The sequence below is a fragment of the Oncorhynchus gorbuscha genome, linkage group LG23, assembly GCF_021184085.1.
Source record: "Oncorhynchus gorbuscha isolate QuinsamMale2020 ecotype Even-year linkage group LG23, OgorEven_v1.0, whole genome shotgun sequence".
NCBI lineage: Eukaryota > Metazoa > Chordata > Actinopteri > Salmoniformes > Salmonidae > Oncorhynchus > Oncorhynchus gorbuscha.
Window position 1 is genome coordinate 19,820,724 of NC_060195.1, and position 27,581 is coordinate 19,848,304.

Sequence of the window (27,581 nt, forward strand, 5' to 3'; positions counted from 1 at the left end):
ACATGGAGTCAGCAGTACAGAGTAATGGGACAGCTAGTCAGCAGTACAGAGTAAAAGGACAGCTAGTCAGCAGTACAGAGTAAAGGGACAGCTAGTCAACAGTACAGAGTAAAGGTACAGCTAGTCAGCAGTACAGAGCAATGGGACAGCTAGTCAGCAGTACAGAGTAAAGGGACAGCTAGTCAGCAGTACAGAGTAAAGGGACACGGAGTCAGCAGTACAGAGTAATGGGACAGCTAGTCAGCAGTACAGAGTAAAGGGACAGCTAGTCAGCAGTACAGAGTAAAGGGTCAGCTAGTCAACAGTACAGTGTAAAGGGACAGCTAGTCAGCAGTACAGAGCAATGGGACAGCTAGTCAGCAGTACAGAGTAAAGGGACTGCTAGTCAGCAGTACAGAGTAAAGGTACACGGAGTGAGCAGTAAAGAGTAATGGGACAGCTAGTCAGCAGTACAGAGTAAAGGGACACGGAGTCAGCAGTACAGAGTAAAGGGACACGGAGTCAGCAGTACAGAGTAAAGGGACAGCTAGTCAGCAGTACAGAGTAGAGGGACAGCTAGTCAGCAGTACAGAGTAGAGGGACAGCTAGCAGTAGAGTAAAGGGACAGCTAGTCAGCAGTAGAGAGTAAAGGGACAGCTAGTCAGCAGTACAGAGTAGAGGGACAGCTAGTCAGCAGTAGAGAGTAAAGAGAACCCGAATCAGCAGTACAGAGTAAAGGGACACGGAGTCAGCAGTACAGAGTAATGGGACAGCTAGTCAGCAGTACAGAGTAAAAGGACAGCTAGTCAGCAGTACAGAGTAAAGGGACAGCTAGTCAACAGTACAGAGTAAAGGTACAGCTAGTCAGCAGTACAGAGCAATGGGACAGCTAGTCAGCAGTACAGAGTAAAGGGACAGCTAGTCAGCAGTACAGAGTAAAGGGACACGGAGTCAGCAGTAAAGAGTAATGGGACAGCTAGTCAGCAGTACAGAGTAAAGGGACAGCTAGTCAGCAGTACAGAGTAAAGGGACTGGAGTCAGCAGTACAGAGTAAAGGGACAGCTAGTCAGCAGTACAGAGTAATGGGACAGCTAGTCAGCAGTACAGAGTAGAGGGACAGCTGGTCAGCAGTACAGAGTAAAGAGGACAGCTAGTCAGCAGTTCATAGTAAAGGGACAGCTAGTCAGCAGTACAGAGTAAAGGGACAGCTAGTCAGCAGTACAGAGTAGAGGGACAGCTAGTCAGCAGTAGAGAGTAAAGAGAACCCCAATCAGCAGTACAGAGTAAAGGGACACGGAGTCAGCAGTACAGAGTAATGGGACAGCTAGTCAGCAGTACAGAGTAAAGGGACAGCTAGTCAGCAGTACAGAGTACAGAGTAAAGGGACATCTAGTCAACAGTACAGAGTAAAGGGACAGCTAGTCAGCAGTACAGAGTAAAGGGACACAGAGTCAACAGTAAAGTAAAGGAATGGGACAGCTAGTCAGCAGTACAGAGTAAAGGGACAGCTAGTCATCAGTACAGAGTAAAGGGACAGCTAGTCAGCAGTACAGAGTAAAGGGACAGCTAGTCAGCAGTAAAGAGTAATGGGACAGCTAGTCAGCAGTAGAGAGTAGAGGGACAGCTAGTCAGCAGTACAGAGTAAAGGGACAGCTAGTCAGCAGTAGAGAGTAGAGGGACAGCTAGTCAGCAGTACAGAGTAATGGGACAGCTAGTCAGCAGTACAGAGTAAAGGGACAGCTAGTCAGCAGGGACAGCTAGTCAGCAGTACAGAGTAAAGGGACCCCTAATCAGCAGTACAGAGTAATGGGACAGCTAGTCAGCAGTACAGAGTAAAGGGACACGGAGTCAGCAGTACAGAGTAATGGGACACGGAGTCAGCAGTACAGAGTAATGGGACAGCTAGTCAGCAGTACAGAGTAAAGGGACAGCTAGTCAGCAGTACAGAGTAAAGGGTCAGCTAGTCAGCAGTACAGTGTAAAGGGACAGCTAGTCAGCAGTACAGAGCAATGGGACAGCTAGTCAGCAGTACAGAGTAAAGGGACAGCTAGTCAGCAGTACAGAGTAAAGGGACACGGAGTCAGCAGTAAAGAGTAATGGGACAGCTAGTCAGCAGTACAGAGTAAAGGGACAGCTAGTCAGCAGTACAGAGTAAAGGGACAGCTAGTCAGCAGTACAGAGTAAAGGGACAGCTAGTCAGCAGTACAGAGTAGCAGTAGGGACAGCTAGTCAGCAGTACAGAGTAGAGGGACAGCTGGTCAGCAGTACAGAGTACAGAGTAAAGGGACAGCTAGTCAGCAGTACAGAGTAAAGGGACAGCTAGTCAGCAGTACAGAGTAGAGGGACAGCTAGTCAGCAGTAGAGAGTAAAGAGAACCCGAATCAGCAGTACAGAGTAAAGGGACACGGAGTCAGCAGTACAGAGTAATGGGACAGCTAGTCAGCAGTACAGAGTAAAGGGACAGCTAGTCAGCAGTACAGAGTAAAGGGACAGCTAGTCAACAGTACAGAGTAAAGGGACAGCTAGTCAGCAGTACAGACTAGAGGGACAGCTAGTCAGCAGTACAGAGTAAAGGGACAGCTAGTCAGCAGTACAGAGTAAAGGGACAGCTAGTCAGCAGTACAGAGTAAAGGGACAGCTAGTCAGCAGTACAGAGTAAAGGGACAGCTAGTCAGCAGTACAGAGTAAAGGGACAGTCAGCAGTAGAGTCAGTCAGTACAGAGTAAAGGGACAGCTAGTCAGCAGTACAGAGTAAAGGGACAGCTAGTCAGCAGTACAGAGTAAAGGGACAGCTGGTCAGCAGTACAGAGTAAAGGGACAGCTAGTCAGCAGTACAGAGTAAAGGGACAGCTAGTCAGCAGTACAGAGTAGAGGGACAGCTAGTCAGCAGTACAGAGTAAAGGGACAGCTAGTCAGCAGTACAGAGTAAAGGGACAGCTAGTCAGCAGTACAGAGTAATGGGACAGCTAGTCAGCAGTACAGAGTAAAGGACAGCTAGTCAGCAGTACAGAGTAGAGGGACAGCTAGTCAGCAGTACAGAGTAATGGGACAGCTAGTCAGCAGTACAGAGTAAAGGGACAGCTAGTCAGCAGTACAGAGTAAAGGGACAGAGTCAGCAGTACAGAGTAAAGGGACAGCAGCAGTACAGAGTAATGGGACAGCTAGTCAGCAGTACAGAGTAAAGGGACAGCTAGTCAGCAGTACAGAGTAAAGGGACAGCTAGTCAACAGTACAGAGTAAAGGGACAGACAGCAGTACAGAGTAAAGGGACAGCTAGTCAGCAGTACAGAGTAAAGGGACACTAGTCAGCAGTACAGACAGTAACAGAGAATGGGACAGCTAGTCAGCAGTACAGAGTAAAGGGACAGCTAGTCATCAGTACAGAGTAAAGGGACAGCTAGTCAGCAGTACAGAGTAAAGGGACAGCTAGTCAGCAGTAAAGAGTAAATGGGACAGCTAGTCAGCAGTACAGAGTAAAGGGACAGCTAGTCAGCAGTACAGAGTAAAGGGACAGCTAGTCAGCAGTAGAGAGTAGAGGGACAGCTAGTCAGCAGTACAGAGTAAGGGACAGCTAGTCAGCAGTACAGAGTAAAGGGACAGCTAGTCAGCAGTACAGAGTAAAGGGACAGCCGAATCAGCAGTACAGAGTAAAGGGACAGCTAGTCAGCAGTACAGAGTAAAGGGACACAGTACAGAGTCAGCAGTCAGCAGTAAGAGGGACACGGCAGTCAGAGTAAAGGGACACGTCAGCAGTACAGAGTAATGGGACAGCTAGTCAGCAGTACAGAGTAAAGGGACAGCTAGTCAGCAGTACAGAGTAAAGGGTCAGCTAGTCAACAGTACAGTGTAAAGGGACAGCTAGTCAGCAGTACAGAGCAATGGGACAGCTAGTCAGCAGTACAGAGTAAAGGGACTGCTAGTCAGCAGTACAGAGTAAAGGTACACGGAGTGAGCAGTAAAGAGTAATGGGACAGCTAGTCAGCAGTACAGAGTAAAGGGACACGGAGTCAGCAGTACAGAGTAAAGGGACACGGAGTCAGCAGTACAGAGTAAAGGGACAGCTAGTCAGCAGTACAGAGTAGAGGGACAGCTAGTCAGCAGTACAGAGTAGAGGGACAGCTGGTCAGCAGTACAGAGTAAAGGGACAGCTAGTCAGCAGTACAGAGTAAAGGGACAGCTAGTCAGCAGTACAGAGTAGAGGGACAGCTAGTCAGCAGTAGAGAGTAAAGAGAACCCAGAATCAGCAGTACAGAGTAAAGGGACACGGAGTCAGCAGTACAGAGTAATGGGACAGCTAGTCAGCAGTACAGAGTAAAGGGACAGCTAGTCAGCAGTACAGAGTAAAGGGACAGCTAGTCAACAGTACAGAGTAAAGGGACAGCTAGTCAGCAGTACAGACTAGAGGGACAGCTAGTCAGCAGTACAGAGTAAAGGGACAGCTAGTCAGCAGTACAGAGTAAAGGGACAGCAGTCAGCAGTAGAGTAAAGGGACAGCTAGTCAGCAGTACAGAGTAAAGGGACAGCTAGTCAGCAGTACAGAGTAAAGGGACAGCTAGTCAGCAGTAAAGAGTAAGTGAGGACAGCTAGTCAGCAGTACAGAGTAGAGGGACAGGGACAGCTAGTCAGCAGTACAGAGTAAAGGGACAGCTAGTCAGCAGTACAGAGTAGAGGGACAGCTAGTCAGCAGTAAAGGGACAGAGTAATGAGGGGACAGCTAGTCAGCAGTACAGAGTAAAGGGACAGCTAGTCAGCAGTACAGAGTAAAGGGACAGCTAGTCAGCAGTACAGAGTAAAGGGACAGCTAGTCAGCAGAGTAAAGGGACAGAGTCAAGAGGGGACAGCTAGTCAGCAGTACAGAGTAAAGGGACAGCTAGTCAGCAGTACAGAGTAAAGGGACAGCTAGTCAGCAGTACAGAGTAAAGGACAGCTAGTCAGCAGTAGTAGAGCGTAGGAGTAAAGGGACAGCTAGTCAGCAGTACAGAGTAAAGGGGACAGCTAGTCAGCAGTACAGAGTAAAGGGACAGCTAGTCAGCAGTACAGAGTAAAGGGACAGCTAGTCAGCAGTACAGAGTAAAGGGACAGCTAGTCAGCAGTAGCAGAGTAAAAAGGGACAGCTAGTCAGCAGTACAGAGGGACAGCTAGTCAGCAGTACAGAGTAAAGGGTCAGCAGTACAGAGTAAAGGGTCAGCTAGTCAACAGTACAGTGTAAAGGGACAGCTAGTCAGCAGTACAGAGAGTAAAGGGACAGCTAGTCAGCAGTACAGAGTAAAGGGACAGCTAGTCAGCAGTACAGAGTAAAGGGACAGCTAGTCAGCAGTACAGAGTAGAGGGACAGCTAGTCAGCAGTACAGAGTAGTAAAGGGAACGGAGTCAGCAGTACAGAGTAAAGGGACAGCTAGTCAGCAGTACAGAGTAAGGGACAGCTAGTCAGCAGTACAGAGTAGAGGGACAGCTAGTCAGCAGTACAGAGTAAAGGGACAGCTAGTCAGCAGTACAGAGTAAAGGGACAGCTAGTCAGCAGTACAGAGTAAGGGACAGCTAGTCAGCAGTAGAGAGTAAAGAGACACGAATCAGCAGTACAGAGTAAAGGGACACAGAGTCAGCAGTAAGAGTAATGGGACAGCTAGTCAGCAGTACAGAGTAAAGGGACAGCTAGTCAGCAGTACAGAGTAAAGGGACAGCAGTACAGAGTCAGCAGTACAGAGTAAAGGGACAGCTAGTCAGCAGTACAGAGTAGAGGGACAGCTAGTCAGCAGTACAGAGTAGAGGGACAGCTGGTCAGCAGTACAGAGTAAAGGGACAGCTAGTCAGCAGTACAGAGTAAAGGGACAGCTAATCAGCAGTACAGAGTAGAGGGACAGCTAGTCAGCAGTGCAGAGTAGAGGGACAGCTAGTCAGCAGTACAGAGTAAAGGGACAGCTAGTCAGCAGTAAAGAGTAATGGGACAGCTAGTCAGCAGTAGAGAGTAGAGGGACAGCTAGTCAGCAGTAGAGAGTAGAGGGACAGCTAGTCAGCAGTAGAGAGTAGAGGGACAGCTAGTCAGCAGTACAGAGTAAAGGGACAGCTAGTCAGCAGTAGAGAGTAAAGGGACACGGAGTCAGCAGTACAGAGTAATGGGACAGCTAGTCAGCAGTACAGAGTAAAGGGACAGCTAGTCAGCAGTACAGAGTAAAGGGACATCTAGTCAACAGTACAGAGTAAAGGGACAGCTAGTCAGCAGTACAGAGTAAAGGGACACAGAGTCAACAGTAAAGAGGAATGGGACAGCTAGTCAGCAGTACAGAGTAAAGGGACAGCTAGTCATCAGTACAGAGTAAAGGGACAGCTAGTCAGCAGTACAGAGTAAAGGGACAGCTAGTCAGCAGTAAAGAGTAATGGGACAGCTAGTCAGCAGTAGAGCGTAGAGGGACAGCTAGTCAGCAGTACAGAGTAAAGGGACAGCTAGTCAGCAGTAGAGAGTAGAGGGACAGCTAGTCAGCAGTACAGAGTAATGGGACAGCTAGTCAGCAGTACAGAGTAAAGGGACAGCTAGTCAGCAGTACAGAGTAAAGGGACCCCGAATCAGCAGTACAGAGTAATGGGACAGCTAGTCAGCAGTACAGAGTAAAGGGACACGGAGTCAGCAGTACAGAGTAATGGGACACGGAGTCAGCAGTACAGAGTAATGGGACAGCTAGTCAGCAGTACAGAGTAAAGGGACAGCTAGTCAGCAGTACAGAGTAAAGGGTCAGCTAGTCAACAGTACAGTGTAAAGGGACAGCTAGTCAGCAGTACAGAGCAATGGGACAGCTAGTCAGCAGTACAGAGTAAAGGGACTGCTAGTCAGCAGTACAGAATAAAGGTACACGGAGTGAGCAGTAAAGAGTAATGGGACAGCTAGTCAGCAGTACAGAGTAAAGGGACACGGAGTCAGCAGTACAGAGTAAAGGGACACGGAGTCAGCAGTACAGAGTAAAGGGACAGCTAGTCAGCAGTACAGAGTAGAGGGACAGCTAGTCAGCAGTACAGAGTAGAGGGACAGCTGGTCAGCAGTACAGAGTAAAGGGACAGCTAGTCAGCAGTACAGAGTAAAGGGACAGCTAGTCAGCAGTACAGAGTAGAGGGACAGCTAGTCAGCAGTAGAGAGTAAAGAGAACCCGAATCAGCAGTACAGAGTAAAGGGACATGGAGTCAGCAGTACAGAGTAATGGGACAGCTAGTCAGCAGTACAGAGTAAAAGGACAGCTAGTCAGCAGTACAGAGTAAAGGGACAGCTAGTCAACAGTACAGAGTAAAGGTACAGCTAGTCAGCAGTACAGAGCAATGGGACAGCTAGTCAGCAGTACAGAGTAAAGGGACAGCTAGTCAGCAGTACAGAGTAAAGGGACACGGAGTCAGCAGTAAAGAGTAATGGGACAGCTAGTCAGCAGTACAGAGTAAAGGGACAGCTAGTCAGCAGTACAGAGTAAAGGGACATGGAGTCAGCAGTACAGAGTAAAGGGACAGCTAGTCAGCAGTACAGAGTAGAGGGACAGCTAGTCAGCAGTACAGAGTAGAGGGACAGCTGGTCAGCAGTACAGAGTAAAGGGACAGCTAGTCAGCAGTACAGAGTAAAGGGACAGCTAATCAGCAGTACAGAGTAGAGGGACAGCTAGTCAGCAGTGCAGAGTAGAGGGACAGCTAGTCAGCAGTACAGAGTAAAGGGACAGCTAGTCAGCAGTAAAGAGTAATGGGACAGCTAGTCAGCAGTAGAGAGTAGAGGGACAGCTAGTCAGCAGTAGAGAGTAGAGGGACAGCTAGTCAGCAGTAGAGAGTAGAGGGACAGCTAGTCAGCAGTACAGAGTAAAGGGACAGCTAGTCAGCAGTAGAGAGTAAAGGGACAGCTAGTCAGCAGTACAGAGTAAAGGGACAGCTAGTCAGCAGTAGAGAGTGTAGGCACAGCTAGTCAGCAGTACAGAGTAAAGGGACAGCTAGTCAGCAGTAGAGAGTAAAGGGACAGCTAGTCAGCAGTACAGAGTAATCGGACAGCTAGTCAGCAGTACAGAGTATAGGGACAGCTAGTCAGCAGTACAGAGTAGAGGGACAGCTAGTCAGCAGTAGAGAGTAAAGGGACACGGAGTCAGCAGTACAGAGTAAAGGGACAGCTAGTCAGCAGTACAGAGTAGAGGGACAGCTAGTCAGCAGTACAGAGTAGAGGGACAGCTGGTCAGCAGTACAGAGTAAAGGGACAGCTAGTCAGCAGTACAGAGTAAAGGGACAGCTAGTCAGCAGTACAGAGTAGAGGGACAGCTAGTCAGCAGTAGAGAGTAAAGAGAACCCGAATCAGCAGTACAGAGTAAAGGGACACAGAGTCAGCAGTACAGAGTAATGGGACAGCTAGTCAGCAGTACAGAGTAAAGGGACAGCTAATCAGCAGTAGAGAGTAAAGGGACACGGAGTCAGCAGTACAGAGTAAAGGGACAGCTAGTCAGCAGTGCAGAGTAGAGGGACAGCTAGTCAGCAGTACAGAGTAGAGGGACAGCTGGTCAGCAGTACAGAGTAAAGGGACAGCTAGTCAGCAGTACAGAGTAATGGGAGAGCTAGTGGTCCTTCTGTAGCTCAGTCGGTAGAGCATGGCGCTTGTAACGCCAGGGTAGTGGGTTCGATCCCCGGGACCACCCATACGTAGAATGTATGCACACATGACTGTAAGTCGCTTTGGATAAAAGCGTCTGCTAAATGGCATATATTATATTATTATTATATTACATAGTAAAGGGACACGGAGTCAGCAGTACAGAGTAAAGGGACAGCTAATCAGCAGTAGAGAGTAAAGGGACACGGAGTCAGCAGTACAGAGTAAAGGGACAGCTAGTCAGCAGTACAGAGTAAAGGGACAGCTAGTCAGCAGCACAGAGGGACAGCTGGTCAGCAGTACAGAGTAAAGGGACAGCTAGTCAGCAGTACAGAGTAAAGGGACAGCTAGTCAGCAGTAGAGTAGAGGGACAGCTAGTCAGCAGTACAGAGTAATGGGAGAGCTAGTCAGCAGTACAGAGTAGAGGGACAGCTAGTCAGCAGTACAGAGTAAAGGGACAGCTAGTCAGCAGTGGCGAGTAAAGTGACAGCTAGTCAGCAGTACAGAGTAAAGGGACAGCTAGTCAGCAGTACAGAGTAGAGGGACAGCTAGTCAGCAGTACAGAGTAAAGGGACAGCTAGTCAGCAGTACAGAGTAGAGGGACAGCTAGTCAGCAGTACAGAGTAGAGGGACAGCTAGTCAGCAGTACAGAGTAAAGGGACAGCTAGTCAGCAGTACAGAGTAGAGGGACAGCTAGTCAGCAGTACAGAGTAATGGGATAAATTACCTGAATTGATGCGATAATGATAAAAATAAAGACATGTTTATAACATTGTGGACTTTTTAAATGATATTTTAAACTACTACTACCCATCAATTGTCCTATTAACAATCACCCATATTAGCAAACTCATTTCACTTCAAACTTCACATTTCTCTAGTATAGGCTACTTATCGTAATGAACAATATCAAGAAAATGCCAGGGATAAGTGATCAGTATGATCGTTGTCGATAATGTTTGGTTTATCGTCCCAGCTCTACCTCAGAACTGATTCATAGATAGCAAGGAGAAAGGCACAGAGGGTGGGTGTGGTTGAACAGTTCTTGGTCTTGACAAATCTTTTAAAACAGCTTATAAGTCAACTCCCTCTTCACAGGTCCAATATAATATACACTGAGTGTAAAAAACATTAGGAACACTTTCCTAATATTGAGTTGCAACCCCTTTTACCCTCAGAACAGCCTCAATTAATTGAGGCATGAACTCTACAAGGAGTTGAAAGCGTTCCACAGGGATGCTGGCCCATGTTGACTCCAATGCCTAACACAGTTGTGTCAAGTTGGCTGTATGTCCTTTGGGTGGTGGACCACTCTTGATACACATGGGAAACTGTTGAGCGTTAAAACCCCAGCAACGTTGCAGTTCTTGACACACTCAAACCGGTGCGCCTGGCACCTACTTCCATACCCAATTCAAAGGCACTTCAATCTTTTGTCTTGCCCATTCACCCTCTGAATGGCACACACACAATCCATGTCTCAATTGTCTCAAGGCTTAAAAAGACTTCTTTAACCCGTCTCCTCCCCTTCATCTACACTGATTGAAGTGGGTTTAACAAGTAACAGTAATAAGGAATCATAGCTTTCACCTGGATTCACCTTGTCAGTCTACATCATGGAAAGAACAGGTGTTCTTTGTGTTTTGTAAACTCATTCACAAAACGTAAAAACTATGGTCGATTACTAATCCCTTAGTAGGCTAGTTGATTAATTTCAAAAACAATTTACAGGTTGGTTGTGTGGTGTGTGTCTGAGAGAGAGAGTGTTTTCCCTTACCTTATTGTCAGACAGTGCCTGCTGTGTGTGTGTGTGTGTGTGTGTGTGTGTGTGTGTGTGTGTGTGTGTGTGTGTGTGTGTGTGTGTGTGTGTGTGTGTGTGTGTGTGTGTGTGTGTGTGTGTGTGTGTGTGTGTGTGTGTGTGTGTGTGTGTGTGTGTGTGTGTGTGTGTTGTTTGTGATGCTGACTGTTACCTTGAGTGAGTCGAAGCAGGCGATGACTCTGCCATTGTCCACGTGGCAGCTCCTGGCTGGGTGGGCGAACTTACACTCAGCGTCCGAGCGGGAGCAGGTACCCCTCTGGAACTCTCGACACACCTCTAGGGTCAACCACTTAGTGTCCCGGCCCATGGCCATACTTCCCATATTGACTGCCATTACAGCCCCTCGGGACAAGAAGGGGATAAAGGAGTAGGGTCTAGGGTTGGACACAATCGGGACTTAGTGCACAAACAAAAAGCCCTGATGCAGACGAAAATACATTGGAAACTCCTTGGCAAGACAAGAGGAGATGAGTGCGTGAAATTAAATGAAAGACTTAGTTATACTGGATACAATGAATAAGCTGGTCCTTTGAAATGACTTTGAGTTTCTGGGTATGGAGGCTGGAGTAGTGGGTTTTCTTGGGTACGGTGCAGATCCCTGATCCACTGACGATGGGATGAGTTCTCAGAGATAGAGGTGAGCAGAGGCCAGCTCTGTCTCATAGAAAAAGGACTAAATTGGGGGACCTTACTCTGGCATGCTGAGATATATAGTTCAGACATGCATTGTCCTAGAGAGAGGCCTTCCAATGACAGCTTCCTCTTCTTATGTCCGTCAGTCTGTCTTTCTCTGTCTTGCGCGTGCTGGTCACTCCATTCTTCAGACAGAAACCCCAAAACCACCCCAAATATCCAGAACTGTGGCACGGCTTCTGTAGCGTTTAGTATGCCTGGTCAGGCTGTTTAGAAAAAGAGAAAGATAAAAAAGCAGAAGCTTATCGACCAGTGTCCTTGTATTGATGACGAGGTGGAGGCTGGGGGAGGTGGAGGCTGGGGGGAGGTGGAGGCTGAGGGGAGGTGGGCGGATTGCAGATCAGCAGCAGGACGGAGTGACTCTCTGGCTGTCAGGGTCACATATAGCCTCATTCAAGGCCAAACACACACAAATAAACACACACACAGTGCTGTGCTTTGCTCTACTCTCACCTAGCAGGGCCAGGAGACAGCAGCAGTACACAGAGGCAGCAGGCCACCAGCCAGCCAAACACTCCAGACCAGAACGTCAGGCACCCACTCAGTCTTCTTAGGCACTTTGGAGTTCCACTTCCTCCTCTTATTTTAGTCTCTTTCTCATCCCTCCTTCTCCACGTTTCTTCCTTCCCTGGCTGTCTCTTGTCGTTTATCCTTCCGTCTTCGTCATCCTCTTTATTGACCTCTTCATGTGGCTGCCCCTGCCGTAAAAACCTGTCTTTAGGTTGCAAGAAGAGACAGATGATCAAAATTAGTCAGCAGTCGGTTTAAAATAATAAAATAAAACATCAATAGCAGAAAAGGGTTCCAGGAAAAGCAGGCATCCTGAATGTAGAATATAACTGCATTAGAATCCAACCTACACTGTCAACTTACAACAGAAACCTACAGAGTCTAACTGGGCGATGAGGTCATGAGGTGAAAGAGAGACACACAGATAGTGCAGAGCAGATGGAGAGGGAGGCTAGTAGGGAGGCTAGTAGGGAGGCTGCAATGCACAGGAAAGGACAAACAACGTCTTAATTAAGAGATACAAGGAGGTAGAGGGAGGGATAAAGGGAGGGAGTGAGAGAGAGGGAGGTAGAGGGAGGGATAGAGAGTGGGAGGGAGGGATAGAGAGAGGGAGGGAGGGATAGAGGGAGCGATAGAGGGAGGGATAAAGGGAAGAATGGAGGGAGTGATAGAGAGAGGGAGGGATAGAGGGAGGGAGGGATAGAGAGAGTGATAGAGAGAGGGGGGGATAGAGGGATAGAGGGAGTGATAGAGAGAGGGAGGGAGGGATAGAGGGAGCGATAGAGAGAGAGAGGGATAAAGGGAAGAATGGAGGGAGTGATAGAGAGAGAGAGGGATAGAGGGAGGGATAGAGGGAGTGATAGAGAGAGAGAGGGAGGGAGTGATAAAGGGAGCGATAGAGAGAGGGAGGGATAGAGGGAGTGATAGAGAGGGAGGGATAGAAGGAGGGAGAAATAGGGAGAAAGAGGGAGGGAAGTAAGATAAATCTAGCAAGAAAATGATGTCCCTTTAAGCCACATGAGCTTTGCAGAGCTGAATGTAATTGACCAACTTGACATGAATCATGCTGCGATGTGTGCTGAAAATGAGTATCCTTGAACCGCCACAGGCTGGCCGGCTGAAACTGCCGATCCCCACCAGCAGTCTGTCCGCTGCCGTCGCAGACAGTTATGAATATATAGAGGGGAAGGGAGTGATGAGGAAAAGAGAGAAAGAGCATTTCTCCACAAATGTAGCTGCAGTGAGGCCACAGCCAATCAGCTTGAGCCTTGCAGGCAGGCAAAGAAAATGGCTTGCCAATGAGGATAGAGGTTGCATATCGACCCCACCCCACCCATCCTTGTTCCTCCCTGCCTGCCTGCCTCTTTCCTCTGGCACAGCCTGTCATGTCTGAGCCTCATTTATTTTTTATTTAACTAGGCAAGTCAGTTATGAAAAAAATCTTATTTACAATGATGTCCTAGGAACAGTGGATTAACTGCCTTGTTCAGGGGCAGAACGACAGATTTTTACCTTGTCGGCTCGGGGATTTGATCTAGCAACCTTTCATTTACTGGTCCAACGCTCTAACCACTAGGCTACCTGCCGCCCCATGCCAGGATTTAAAGAGGAGAATAAAGAATGTCTGACTCTAAAGTCCTCTCTTTCTCTCACTCTGAAGTGTGTGTGCACCTGTGTCCTGCTCAAACCGAGGGCATCACTGCAGTGTCTGACTTCCAGAGAGGGAGAAAGAGAGGGATGTGAGAGGATGATAGCAGAGCTTCTTACTGTATTTCTCCCAGTGAGGTGTGGTAAGGCAGGGTTAAGTGTGAGCGAGGGATGGGGGGCTTAATATAAGAAGGACAAAATCTGGTGAAAGTGATTGTCTTTCGACACCTTGTGGAGTCCATGCCCCAATGAATTGAGGCTATTCTGAGGGCAAAAGTGTGGGGTGGGTGTACTAGGAAGCTTAATGTTTTGTACCCTCAGTGTATATAGTCATTAATAGTGAATGACTTGATAAATAAGGGGTACATCCTAATAAGTAACCCACACCATAAGTCAATGAGCGACACTGTGCAAACATTGGGAACTATTAACCAGAACGTGTACCATGGTTGACTGTAGACATGAGAGGTGAAAACATAGCATGAAGGAGACAGGAATAAAAGAGAGGTGAAAACATAACATGAAAGAGACAGGAATAAAAGAGAGGTGAAAACATAACAGGAAGGAGACAGGAATAAAAGAGAGGTACAAAACATAACAGGAAGGAGACAGGAATAAAAGAGAGGTACAAAACATAACAGGAAGGAGACAGGAATAAAAGAGAGGTACAAAACATAACAGGAAGGAGACAGGAATAAAATAGAGGTACAAAACATAACAGGAAGGAGACAGGATATAAAAGAGAGGTACAAAACATAACAGGAAGGAGACAGGAATAAAATAGAGGTACAAAACATAACAGGAAGGAGACAGGAATAAAAGAGAGGTACAAAACATAACAGGAAGGAGACAGGAATAAAAGAGAGGTGAAAACATAACAGGAAGGAGACAGGAATAAAAGAGAGGTACAAAACATAACAGGAAGGAGACAGGAATAAAAGAGAGGTACAAAACATAACAGGAAGAAGACAGGAATAAAAGAGAGGTGAAAACATAACAGGAAGGGGACAGGAATAAAAGAGAGGTGAAAACATAACAGGAAGGGGACAGGAATAAAAGAGAGGTGAAAACATAACATGAAGGAGACTAAAAGAGAGGAGAAGGGATTGGGGCAGATATTATCGGTCCGCATGTCACATAGCGACAGACACAGATGGAAGGAGCAGTGGGAGGGTGTCTGTGTGTATAAGAGTGTCTCTGTGTGTATGAGAGTGTCTCTGTGTGTATGAGAGTGCGCAGACAGAAAGCCCATTAGGAGAGTCCTGTGGTGGAGGGAGGGGGAGAGAGAGAAAGATGGAGAGAAGAAAGAGAATGGGGAGAAGAGAGAGAATGGGGAGAGATGGTCATTCGAGAGCTTCGATCTGCAAAAAGATGATTCTGAGATAATTGGCTTTAATGTTCAGAACCCTCATTGGTTTGAATGGTGTTTTTATCTTGTATTCTTTTGAACTTATCAATATGAAATGGGGTACTTCGAGTCCTGTATAGGTAGAGAACATTGAATAGAACACGGCTTTGTCTTATAGTCCCAAGCTCTCCAATTGCAGTACTTTCCTGCAGACAAATGATCAAACCACCTCTAGTGGCCACATGAGTGGAATGTTATTGATATTTTTCGCAATTTCATAATTAATCAACATTATTTTTAAAAACCAGACAAAGATCTGGAGTTTCTGTGTTCTAAAATTGGGCTGCAAACTAAAAATTGAATAATTGTCAACTCTATATCTGACATGGTACAACAGTCTTCATTTTTTTACACCCATAACCATGTTTATGAGATGCATACTTTTGTGTCAAAGTAGATTTGTTTAATACTACAGAGCAGTGGTGAAAAGTGACAGCCAAAAGAGACACCCAAAAGTACTCATTACATTATGAATGCTTAGCAGGACAGGAAAATGGTCCATTCACACACTTATCAAGAGAACTTCCATGGTCATCCCTTCTGCCTCTGATCTGGCGGACTCACTAAACACACGTGCTTTGTTTGTAAATGATGTCTGAGTGTTGGAGTGTGCCCCTGGCTAACCAAAATTACAAAAACAAGAAAATGGGTCTGTCTAGTTTGCTTAATATAATGATTTTTAAATTATTTATACTTTTACTTTTGATACATATGTATATTTCAGCAATTAGATTTACTTCTGATACTTAAGTATATTTAAAACCAAATACTTTTAGACTTTTACTCAAGTAGTATTTTACTGCGTGACTTTCACTTTTATTTGATTCATTTTCTTTTAAAGTATCTTTACTTTTATTCAAGTATGATAATTGGATACTTTTCCACCACTGCTACAGAGAAACACTTGGTGTGACTGATTTAGCCCACTGCAGTATTAAAACACCTTCAGACACAAGAACAAAGGCATACACCCGCAAAAAAATGTTTGAGAGATGAGAGGGTAAGATTGATTGCTTAAGCATGCTTGGCTGTCTCTACCCCTCTCCCTCCTCCTCCACCTCTCATCCTGCTGGTCTCTCTCCCTCATCATCCTCCTACTGGTCTGTCTCTCCCTCCTCCTCCTCGACCTCTCATCCTGCTGGTCTGTCTCTCCCTCCCCCTCTCATCCTTTTGATTTGTCTCTCCCTCCACCTCCTCCACCTCTCATCCTGCTGGTCTGTCTCTCCCTCATCCTCCTCATCCCCCTCCACTCATCCTGCTGGTCTGTCTCTCCCTCATCCTCCTCCACCTCTCATCCTGCTGGTCTGTCTCTCCCTCATCCTCCTCATCCTCCCATCCTGCTGGTCTGTCTCCCCATCCCCCTCCTCTCATCCTGCTGGTCTGTCTCTCCCTTCTCCTCCACCTCTCATCATGCTGGTCTCTCTCCCTCCTCCACCTCTCATCCTGATGGTCTGTCTCTCCGTCCTCCATCTCTCATCCTGCTGGTCTGTCTCTCCCTCCTCCTCCTCCACCTCTCATCCTACTGGTCTGTCTCTCCCTCCCCCTCTCATCCTGCTGGTCTGTCTCTCCCTCCTCCACCTCCCATCCTGCTGGTCTGTCTCTCCCTCCTCCTCTCATCCTGCTGGTCTGTCTCTCCCTCCTCCTCCTCCTCCTCTCATCCTGCTGGTCTGTCTCTCCCTCCTCCTCCTCCTCCACCTCTCATCCTGCTGGTCTGTCTCTCCCTCCTCCTCCACCTCTCATCCTGCTGGTCTGTCTCTCCCTCCTCCTCCACCTCTCATCCTGCTGGTCTCTCTCCCTCCTCCTCCTCTCATCCTGCTGGTCTGTCTCTCCGTCCTCCACCTCTCATCCTGCTGGTCTGTCTCTCCCTCCTCCACCTCTCATCATGCTGGTCTGTCTCTCCCTCCTCCTCCACCTCTCATCCTGCTGGTCTCTCTCCCTCCTCCTCTCATCCTGCTGGTCTGTCTCTCCCTCCTCCTCCTCCTCCTCCACCTCTCATCCTGCTGGTCTGTCTCTCCCTCCTCCTCCACCTCTCATCCTGCTGGTCTCTCTCCCTCCTCCTCCTCTCATCCTGCTGGTCTCTCCCTCCTCCTCCACCTCTCATCCTGCTGGTCTCTCTCCCTCCTCCTCCACCTCTCATCCTGCTGGTCTGTCTCTCCCTCCTCCTCCACCTCTCATCCTGCTGGTCTCTCTCCCTCCTCCTCCTCTCATCCTGCTGGTCTGTCTCTCCGTCCTCCACCTCTCATCCTGCTGGTCTGTCTCTCCCTCCTCCACCTCTCATCCTGCTGGTCTGTCTCTCCCTCCTCCACCTCTCATCCTGCTGGTCTGTCTCTCCCTACCCCTCTCATCATGCTGGTCTGTCTCTCCCTCCTCCACCTCTCATCCTGCTGGTCTGTCTCTCCCTCCTCCTCCTCCTCTCATCCTGCTGGTCAGTCACTTCCTCCCCCTCTCATCCTGCTGGTCTGTCTCTCCCTCCGCCTCCTCCACCTCTCATCCTGCTGGTCTGTCTCTCCTCCTCCTCCACCTCACATCCTGCTGGTCTGTCTCTCCTCCTCCTCCACCTCACATCCTGCTGGTCTGTCTCTCCCTCCGCCTCCTCCACCTCTCATCCTGCTGGTCTGTCTCTCCTCCTCCTCCACCTCTCATCCTGCTGGTCTGTCTCTCCTCCTCCTCCACCTCTCATCCTGCTGGTCTGTCTCTCCTCCTCCTCCACTTCTCATCCTGCTGGTCTGTCTCTCCCTCCTCTTCCACCTCTCATCATGCTGGTCTCTCTCTCCCTCCTCGTCCTCCTCTCATCCTGCTGATCTGTCTCTCCCTCCTCCTCCTCATCCTGCTGGTCTGTCTCTCCCTCCACCTCCTTCACCTCTCATCCTGCTGGCCTGTCTCTCCCTCCTCCAAATCTCATCCTGCTGTTCTGTCTCTCCTCCTCCTCCACCTCACATCCTGCTGGTCTGTCTCTCCCTCCTCCTCCTCCACTTCTCATCCTGCTGGTCTGTCTCTCCCGCTCTCCCTCCTCCTCTTCCACCTCTCATCCTGCTGGTCTGTCTCTCCTCCTCCACTTCTCATCCTGCTGGTCTGTCTCCCCCTCCTCTCATCCTGCTCGTCTGTCTCTCCTCCTCCTCCACCTCTCGTCCTGCTGGTCTGTCTCTCCCTCCTCCTCCTCTTATCCTGCTGGTCTGTCTCTCCCTCCTCCTCCTCCACCTCTCGTCCTGCTGGTCTGTCTCTCCCTCCTCCTCCTCTCATCCTGCTGGTCTGTCTCTCCCTCCTCCTCCTCCTCCACCTCTCATCCTGCTGGCCTGTCTCTCCCTATCCTGCATTCAGGCCCATGTCAGCCACAGTCAGGAGCCCCTGCTTACGCAGTGTTTCCACACCTACCTCCCTCAGGGTGCATGCATCCTTGCTCAGCAGCGCTGCAACCAACATCAACAAAACCCACAACAGAAAGGGAACACGAGCTGACTCTTGACTGCTCCCTGGCTGGCTTTCCGCAATGGACACGACTGCACAGTTTCCACCTGAGCAGTTGATAGGCAGTTAGGGTGGACACTGGCTCACAACGGCATTCATTCAGGATCCATACTGCAGACAATCTTCTTGAAGCAGGAACAGAAGGTACTCTGTGACTCTGTGATGGATATTATTCATCCATAAGCAAATTAAGTAACGGAGTACAGTAAAGCAGAGAACGAACTATACCTTCAGTACCAGACAAGTCTGGAGTTGGTGCCACATCTAAAATAGCAGCCACTGACTGGGCTCATGATTCCCTCAATTCACCCAGCCAGCACACCAGGGGACTAATCAGGACAACAGTGTTGAATAATTGAACATAAGTACATAAGCCACATATCCAAGCCCTTTCCAGCAGCATGCTGTATAAATGCAGATAGCATTACTACAAGTCTGAATTTGAATTGAGGTCTAATTGCTCCAGCGGTTGAGTGATTGTGAGGAGTGAGGCGCTGCAGAGCAGGAGAAAACAGGAGAAAATAAGAAATGGAGAGAGGAGAAAGGGCGGGAAGCAAAGAGGGGAGGAAGAGGGGAGGAATAAAGAGGAGAGGAGTAAAGAGGGGAGGAAGAGGGGAGGAATAAAGAGGAGAGGATTAAAGAGGGGAGGAATAAAGAGGAGTAAAGAGGAGAGGAGTAAAGAGGAGAGGAAAGAGGGGAGGAAAGAGGGGAAAGAGGGGAGGAAGAGGGGAAGAATAAAGAGGAGAGGAGTAAAGAGGGGAGGAAGAGGGGAGGAATAAAGAGGAGAGGAGTAAAGAGGGGAGGAGTAAAGAGGGGAGGAGTAAAGAGGAGAGGAGTAAAGAGGAGAGAGGAGTAAAGAGGAGAGAGCAGTAAAGACGAGAGGAGAGTAAAGAGGGGAGGAATAAAGAGGAGAGGAGTAAAGAGGGGAAGAATGAAGAGGAGAGGAGTAAAGAGGAGAGGATTAAGGGGAGAGGAGTAAAGAGGGGAGGAGTAAAGAGGAAGAAAGAGGAGAGGAGATGAGTAAAGAGGAGAGAGGAGTAAAGAGGAGAGGAGTAAAGAGGAGAGGAGATGAGTAAAGAGGAGAGAGGAGTAAAGAGGAGTAAATAGGAGAGGGGAGTAAAGAGGAGAGGAGTAGAGGAGAGGAGTAAAGAGGAGAGAGGAGTAAAGAGGGGAGGAAAGGAGTAAAGAGGGGAGGAAAGGAGTAAAGAGGAGAGGAGTAAAGAGGAGAGGAGATGAGTAAAGAGCAGAGGAGTAAAGAGGGGAGGAATAAAGAGGAGAGAGGCGTAAAGAGGGGAGGAAAGGAGTAAAGAGGGGAGGAGTAAAGAGGAGAGGAGTAAAGAGGGGAGGAATAAAGAGGGGAGGAATAAAGAGGGGAGGAAATGAGTAAAGAGGGGAGGAGATGAGTAAAGAGGGGAGGAGTAAAGAGGAGAGAGGCGAGGAGTAAAGAGGGGAGGAGAGGAGTAAAGAGGGGAGGAGAGGAGTAAAGAGGGGAGGAGAGGAGTAAAGAGGGGAGGAGTAAAGAGGAGAGAGGAGAGGAGTAAAGAGGGGAGGAGAGGAGTAAAGAGGGGAGGAGTAAAGAGCAGAGGAGTAAAGAGGAGAGGAGTAAAGAGGGGAGGAGCACAGAAGGAAGGAGTAAAGAGAAGAGGAGTAATGTGGAGAGGAATAAAGAGGAGAGAGGAGTAAAGAGGGGAGGAAAGGAGTAAAGAGGGGAGGAATAAAGAGGAGAGAGGAGAGGAGTAAAGAGGGGAGGAATAAAGAGGAGAGAGGAGTAAAGAGGGGAGGAAAGGAGTAAAGAGGGGAGGAGAGGAGTAAAGAGGGGAGGAGAGGAGTAAAGAGGGGAGGAGTAAAGAGGGGAGGAGTAAAGAGGAGAGGAGTAAAGAGGGGAGGAGAGGAGTAAAGAGGAGAGGAGTAAAGAGGAGAGGAGTAAAGAGGGGAGGAGTAAAGAGGAGAGGAGTAAAGAGGGGAGGAGTAAAGAGGGGAGGAGATGAGTAAAGAGGAGAGGAGATGAGTAAAGAGGGGAGGAGTAAAGAGGAGAGATGAGTAAAGAGGAGAGATGAGTAAAGAGGAGAGATGAGTAAAGAGGAGAGATGAGTAAAGAGGAGAGAGGAGTAATGAGGAGAGGAGTAAAGAGAGAGGAGTAAAGAGGGGAGGAGTAAAGAGGAGAGGTGTAAAGAGGGGAGGAGTAAAGAGGAGAGAGGAGAGGAGTAGAGGGGAGGAGTAAAGAGGAGATGAGTAGAGGGGAGGAGTAAAGAGGAGATGAGTAAAGGAGTAAAGAGGGGAGGAGATGAGTAAAGAGGAGAGGAGTAAAGAGGAGAGATGGGTAAAGAGGAGAGAGGAGTAAAGAGAGGAGTAAAGAGGGGAGGAGTAAAGAGAGGAGTAAAGTGGAGAGGAATAAAAGAGGAGAGAGGAGTAAAGAGGGGAGGAAAGGAGTAAAGAGGGGAGGAGTAAAGAGGAGAGAGGAGAGGAGTAAAGAGGGGAGGAATAAAGAGGAGAGGAAAGGAGTAAAGAGGGGAGGAGAGGAGTAAAGAAGGGAGGAGTAAAGAGGGGAGGAGTAAAGAGGGGAGGAGTAAAGAGGAGAGGAGTAGAGGAGGAGAGGAGTAAAGAGGGGAGGAGATGAGTAAAGAGGAGAGGAGTAAAGAGGAGAGATGGGTAAAGAGGAGAGAGGAGTAAAGAGAGGAGTAAAGAGGGGAGGAGTAAAGAGGGGAGGAGTAAAGAGAGGAGTAAAGTGGAGAGGAATAAAAGAGGAGAGAGGAGTAAAGAGGGGAGGAAAGGAGTAAAGAGGGGAGGAGTAAAGAGGAGAGAGGAGAGGAGTAAAGAGGGGAGGAATAAAGAGGAGAGGAAAGGAGTAAAGAGGGGAGGAGAGGAGTAAAGAAGGGAGGAGTAAAGAGGGGAGGAGTAAAGAGGGGAGGAGTAAAGAGGAGAGGAGTAGAGGAGGAGAGGAGTAAAGAGGGGAGGGGAGGAGTAAAGAGGGGAGGAGAGGAGTAAAGAGGTAAGGAGTAAAGAGGGGAGGAGTAAAGAGGAGAGAGGCGAGGAGTAAAGAGGGGAGGACAGGAGTAAAGAGGGGAGGAGTAAAGAGGGGAGGAGAGGAGTAAAGAGGGGAGGAGTAAAGAGGAGAGGAGTAAAGAGGGGAGGAGATGAGTAAAGAGGAGAGGTGATGAGTAAAGAGGGGAGGAGTAAAGAGGAGAGGAGTAAAGAGGAGAGATGAGTAAAGAGGAGAGATGAGTAAAGAGGAGAGAGGAGATGAGTAAAGAGGAGAGGAGTAAAGAGGAGAGGAGTAAAGAGAGAGGAGTAAAGAGAGAGGAGTAAAGAGGGGAGGAGTAAAGAGGAGAGGTGTAAAGAGGGGAGGAGTAAAGAGGAGAGGTGTAAAGAGGGGAGGAGTAAAGAGGAGAGAGGAGAGGAGTAGAGGGGAGGAGTAAAGAGGAGATGAGTAGAGGGGAGGAGTAAAGAGGAGATGAGTAAAGGAGTAAAGAGGGGAGGAGATGAGTAAAGAGGAGAGGAGTAAAGAGGAGAGAGGAGATGGGTAAAGAGGAGAGTAAAGAGGAGAGGAGTAAGAGAGAGGAGTAAAGAGGGGAGGAGTAAAGAGGGGAGGAGTAAAGAGGAGAGAGGAGAAAGGAGGAGAGGAGTAGAGGGGAGGAGTAAAGAGGAGAGAGGAGTATAGAGGAGATGAGTAAAGGAGTAAAGAGGGGAGGAGATGAGTAAAGAGGAGAGGAGTAAAGAGGGGAGGAGTAAAGAGGGGAGGAGTAAAGAGGAGAAAGGAGTAAAGAGGGGAGGAGAGGAGTAAAGAGGGGAGAGGAGTAAAGAGGAGAGGAGTAAAGAGGAGAGGAGAGGAGTAAAGAGGAGAGGAGTAAAGAGGAGAGGAGTAAAGAGGGGAGGAGTAAAGAGGGGAGAAGATGAGTGAAGAGGAGAGGAGTAAAGAGGGGAGGAGTAAAGAGGAGAGGAGAAAGGAGGAGAGGAGTAGAGGGAAGGAGTAAAGAGGGAGGAGTAAAGAGGGGAGGAAAGGAGTAAAGAGGGGAGGATATGAGTAAAGAGGAGAGGAGTAAAGGGGGGAGGAGTAAAGAGAGGAGAAAAGAGGAGGGAAAGATGGGTGGAACATGAGAGGAGATGAGATAGGAAATAGCAGAGGGAGAAACATTGCAGGAATGGCTGTAAATGAGAGGCGGACTGAGACAGAGGGAGAAGAGAATGCATATTGACTAGAGGTTGACCGATTATGATTTTTCAACGACATTATTAGAGGCCAAAAAAAGCCGATGCCTATTAATCAGACAATTTTTAAAATGTATTTGTAATAATGACAATTACAACAATACTGAATGAACACTTATTTTAACTTAATATAATAGATTAATATAATCAATTTAGCCTCAAATAAATAATGAAACATGTTCAATTTGGTTTAAATTATGCAAAAACAAAGTGTTGGAGAAGTAAAAGTGCAATATGTGCCATGTAAGAAAGCTAATGTTTAAGTTCCTTGCTCAGAACATGAGAACATATGAAAGCTGGTGGTTCCTTTTAACATGAGTCTTCAATATTCCCAGGTAAGAAGTTTTAGGTTGTAGTTGTTATAGGAATTATAGGACTATTTCTCTCTATACCATTTGTATTTCATATACCTTTGACTATTGGATGTTCTTATAGGCACTTTAGTATTGCCAGTGTAACAGTATAGCTTCCATCCCTCTCCTCGCTCCTACCTGGGCTCGAACCAGGAACAAAACGACAACAGCCACCCTCGAAGCAGCGTTACCCATGCAGAGCAAGGGGAACAACTACTCCAAGTCTCAGAGCGAGTGACGTTTGAAACGCTATTAGTGCGCACCCCGCTAACGAGCTAGCCATTTCACATCACATCGTTACACCAGCCCAATCTCGGGAGTTGATAGGCTTGAAGTCATAAACAGCAGAGCTGCTGGCAAAACGCATGACAGTGCTGTTTGAATGAATGCTTACGAGCCTGCTGCTGTAACCACCGCAGTCAGACTGCTCTATCAAATCATAGAATTAATTATAACATAATAACACAAGGAAATGCGAGCCTTTGGTCATTAATATGGTCGAATCCGGAAACTATCATCTCGAAAACAAGACGTTTATTCTTTCAGTGAAATACGGAAACGTTCCGTATTTTATCTAACGGGTGGCATCCATCAGTCTAAATATTCCTGTTACATTGCACAACCTTCAATGTATTGTCATAATTACGTAAAATTCTGTCAAATTAGGCGGCCCAAACTGTTGCATATACCCTGACTCTGCGTGCAATGAACGCAAGAGAAGTGACACAATTTCACCTGGTTAATATTGCCTGCTAACCTGGATTTATATTAGCTACATATGCAGGTTTAAAAATATATACTTCTGTGTATTGATTTCAAGAAAGGCATTGGTGTTTATGGTTAGGTACACGTTGGAGAAACGACACTGCGTCGATTATATGCAACGCAGGACACGCTAGATAAACTAGTAATATCATCAACCATGTGTAGTTAACTAGTGATTATGATTGATTAAGTTTAATGCTAGCTAGCAACTTACCTTGGCTTCTTACTGCATTTGCGTAACAGGCGGGCTCCTCGTGAGGTAGGTGGTTAGAGCATGGGTCTAGTTAACCGTAAGTTTGCAAGATTGAATCCCTGAGCTGACAAGGTAAACATTTGTCATTCTGTCCCTGAACAAGGCAGTTACCCCACCGTTCCTTGGCCGTAATTGAAAATAAGAATGTGTTCTTCACTAAGTTGCCTAGTTAAATAAAGATTAAATAAAGGTGTAAAAAAAAAAGGATCGGCAAAATTGGCGTCCAAAATGACCGATTTCCAATTGTTATGAAAACTTGAAATCTGCCCTAATTAAATCCGCCATTCCGATTAAATCGGTCGACCCCTAATATTGACTCTAAAAGCCAGCCTGTTCCACACACACCTACTGCCGCTGTGTCCTTCAAGAATACTGAAGAGTGGATTTGATAAGGTGAATAAGGAAATATGGAGTTGACTCTATGTGTTTGTGTGTGTGTACGGGCGCAAGTGTGTTTGTGTGACCGTGAGACAGACAATGTAAGATTGAGGATGTAAGCAAAACAAGCAAAATCCTCTCACTGTCAGCTGTGTTTATTTATGTGTAAATATTTGTATGAACATAGCAAGATTCAAAAACTGGGACTGTACCACAGACATGTGACTGACTAACAGAAATGGAATAATGTGTCCCTGAAGACAGGGGGGTGGGTGTCAAAATCAAAGTAACAGTCAGTATCTGGTGTGGCCACCAGCTGCATTAAGTACTGCAGTGCATCTCCTCCTCATGGACTGCACCAGATATGCTAAGTTATTGCTGTGAGATGTTACCCCACTCTTCCACCAAGGCACCTGCAAGTTCCCGGACATTTCTGTGGGGAATGGCCCTAGCCCACACCCTCTGATCCAACAGTTCCCAGACGTGCTCAATGGGATTGAGATCCGGGCTCTTCGCTGGCCATGGCAGAACACTGACATTCCTGTCTTGCAGGAAATCACGCACAGAACCAGCAGTATGGCTGGTGGCATTGTCATGCTGGAGGGTCATGTCAGGATGTGCCTGCAGGAAGGGTACCACATGAGGGTCCTTCTGTAGCTCAGTTGGTAGAGCATGGCGCTTGTAACGCCAGGGTAGTGGGTTCGATCCCCGGGACCACCCATACGTAGAATGTATGCACACATGACTAAGTCGCTTTGGATAAAAGCGTCTGCTAAATGGCATATGTTATGTGTTATGTTAGGGAGGAGGATATCTTCCCTGCAATGCACAGCATTGAAATTGCCTGCAATGACAACAAGCTCAGTCCGATGATGCTGTGACACACCGCCCCAGACCATGACCGACCCTCCACCTCCAAATCAACCCCGCTCCAGAGTACAGACCTCGGCATAATGCTCATTCCTTAGACGATAAATGCAAATCCGACAAAACCGCGGCTCGTCAGTCCTGTCTAGTCCAGCGACGGTGGGTTTGAGCCCATAGGCAACATTGTTGCCGGTGATGTCTGGTGAGGACTAACCCAAGCCCTCAGTACAGCCTCTCTCACCGACTATTGCGGACAGTCTGAGCACTGATGGAGGAATTGTGCATTCCTGGTGTAACTCGGGCAGTTGTTGTTGCCATCCTGTACCTGTCCTCCAGGTGTGATGTTCAGATGTACCGATCCTGTGCAAGTGTTGTTATATGTGGTCTGCCCCTGCGAGGATGATCCTGTCTCCCTGTAGCTTTGTCTTAGGCGTCTCACAGTATGGACATTGCAATTTTTGCCCTGCTACATCTGCAGTCCTCATTCCTCATTCAAGCAGATGAGCAGGGACCCTGCACATCTTTCTTTAGGCATTTTTCAGTCAGTAGAAAGGCCTCTTTAGCATCCTAAGTTTTCATAACTGTGACCTTAATTTCCTAGCGTCTGTAAGCTGTTAGTGTCTTAACGACCGTTCCACAGGTGTATGTTCATTGATTATTTATGGTTCATTGAACAAGCATGGGAAAGTGTTTAAACCCTTTACAATGAAGATCTGTGAAGTTATTTGTCCTGAAAAAGGGACATTTCTTTCTTTTTTTGCTGAGTTTATGTATGCATGCATTGTTCAAAACAATGTTATAATTCTATTTCAGGAGAGTTGAGGTTGAGCGATGGGTTAATATTAATCACGTAAGAAGAAATTAATAGGGTCTAAATGCATCAAGCAAAACCTGGTCAGTGGCAAGGCTCTGTCTGTGTGTGCAAACATAAAACCATGTAGTCTAGATAGACGACTATAAAAAGCCACTTCCTGGTATCTCATAACATTTTGGCTGAGGCATTGGTTCCTGTGTAAACATTAACCCTGACCTGATCTAACATCAGCTACATTTGAGTCTGAAGGCTACAGGAACAAACATAACACAATACATTTAGGGTTGCACATTTTGGGGAATATTCAACAGGTGGAAACTTTCTGTGGGAATTAACGGGAATATATGGGAATTCATATTAATACCATTAAATGTAGATGTTTTTTTGCATTGGATATATTTCCCATATCATATGGAGAAAGATACATTAACATTTTACCTTATCATAAGTAGACATAATTGCAAATGATTAAATCCTTCCAATAGAAAAAAAATAAAAAATGTAGTTACAAATTGAACTTTAATTAAATGAGACTCTTCACATGGGATGATTTCACTGAACAACAAAAGAAAGGGAATATTGAATGATCCTCAATGATTCATCGCATCTCCCAAAAACATTTTCAACATCTGTAAAAACTCTAAACTGAAGCTTCCATGTCTTCTCCCTGAACCTCCTTAATGTCCACCTCTTGAACATCAGACTCTGAGGCCTCATCTTCACTGTCACTTCCCAATCTTGTTGAGGATGGCTCATTGTCAGGCTCAAAAAGCCTCAAATTTGCCCGGATGGCCACCAATTGTTCAATCCTTGCATTGGTCAGCCTGTTGCGTGCTTTTGTGTGTGTGTTCCCAAACAAGGACCGGTTACGCTCTGAGGCAGCTGATGTTAGTGGGATTTGGAGGATGATGAAGGCAACAGGGGAAAGAGCCTCAGATCCACAAAGTCCCTTCCACCAGGTGGCTGATGAGATATGTTGGCACGACTGCCATATTGCATCTCCATCCCAAAGCCCTTGCTTGAAAGTGTACATCGCCAGACTGCCAAGAAATTTGCCCTCATCCAGGCCAAAGTGGCGAGACACGGTAGTGATGACACCATAGGCCTTGTTGATATCTGCGCCAGACAGGTGGCTCTTGCCAGCGTACTTGGGGTCCAACATGTTTGCTGCGGCATGTATGGGCTTCAGGTAGAAGTCTTCACGTTTTTTAATGTATTTCAGAACTGCAGTTTCCTCTGCTTGGAGCAACAGTGAAGTAGGCAGGGCAGTACAGATTTCTTCTCTTACATCTGAAAGCAGAGTCTGAACATCAGACAGGATGGCATTGTCTCCCTCAGTCCGTGCATTGCCTACTGCTATAGGTTTTAGGAGTTTCAGGCTGCTTACCTCTCTCCCAAAATACTTCATCCAGGAGGATCCTCTTGATGGCGCTGTCCATATCGGCAGACTGTGATATGGCCATTTCTTGGAGAGACTCATTCCCCTCCAGGAGACTGTCAAACATGATGACAACACCATCCCGATGGGTGTTGCTGGGCAGCTTCAATGTGGTGCTCTTATTCTTCTCACTTTGCTTGGTGAAGTAGATTGAAGGCTCTTTTGTAGAATGTATCCATAGTTTTCAGTGCCATGATGTCCTTGAGGAGCAGATTCAATTCATGAGCAGCACAGCCAATGGGTGTGATGTGAGGGTAGGACTCCTCTCCTTTAGACCAAGCAGCCTTCATGTTTGCAGCATTGTCTGTTACCAGTGCAAATACATTCTGTGGTCCAAGGTCATTGATGACTGCCTTCAGCTCATCTGCAATGTAGAGACCGGTGTGTCTGTTG

The 27,581-nt window shown here is 47.4% G+C and overlaps 1 protein-coding gene across 5 annotated transcripts in view; it reads right to left on the reverse strand.

The window, feature by feature from the left end:
* Nucleotides 1-27,581, reverse strand: part of mbnl3 (muscleblind-like splicing regulator 3) — a 99,968-nt gene that overhangs the window by 55,735 nt on the left and 16,652 nt on the right. For all 5 annotated transcript variants that reach the window (XM_046324245.1, XM_046324246.1, XM_046324240.1 and 2 more), the window contains exon 2: nucleotides 10,543-11,799. In XM_046324245.1, coding sequence (XP_046180201.1) covers nucleotides 10,543-10,725 — 183 coding nt within the window. In that variant the 5' untranslated portion in view covers nucleotides 10,726-11,799. The remainder of the gene's footprint in view (nucleotides 1-10,542; nucleotides 11,800-27,581) is intronic.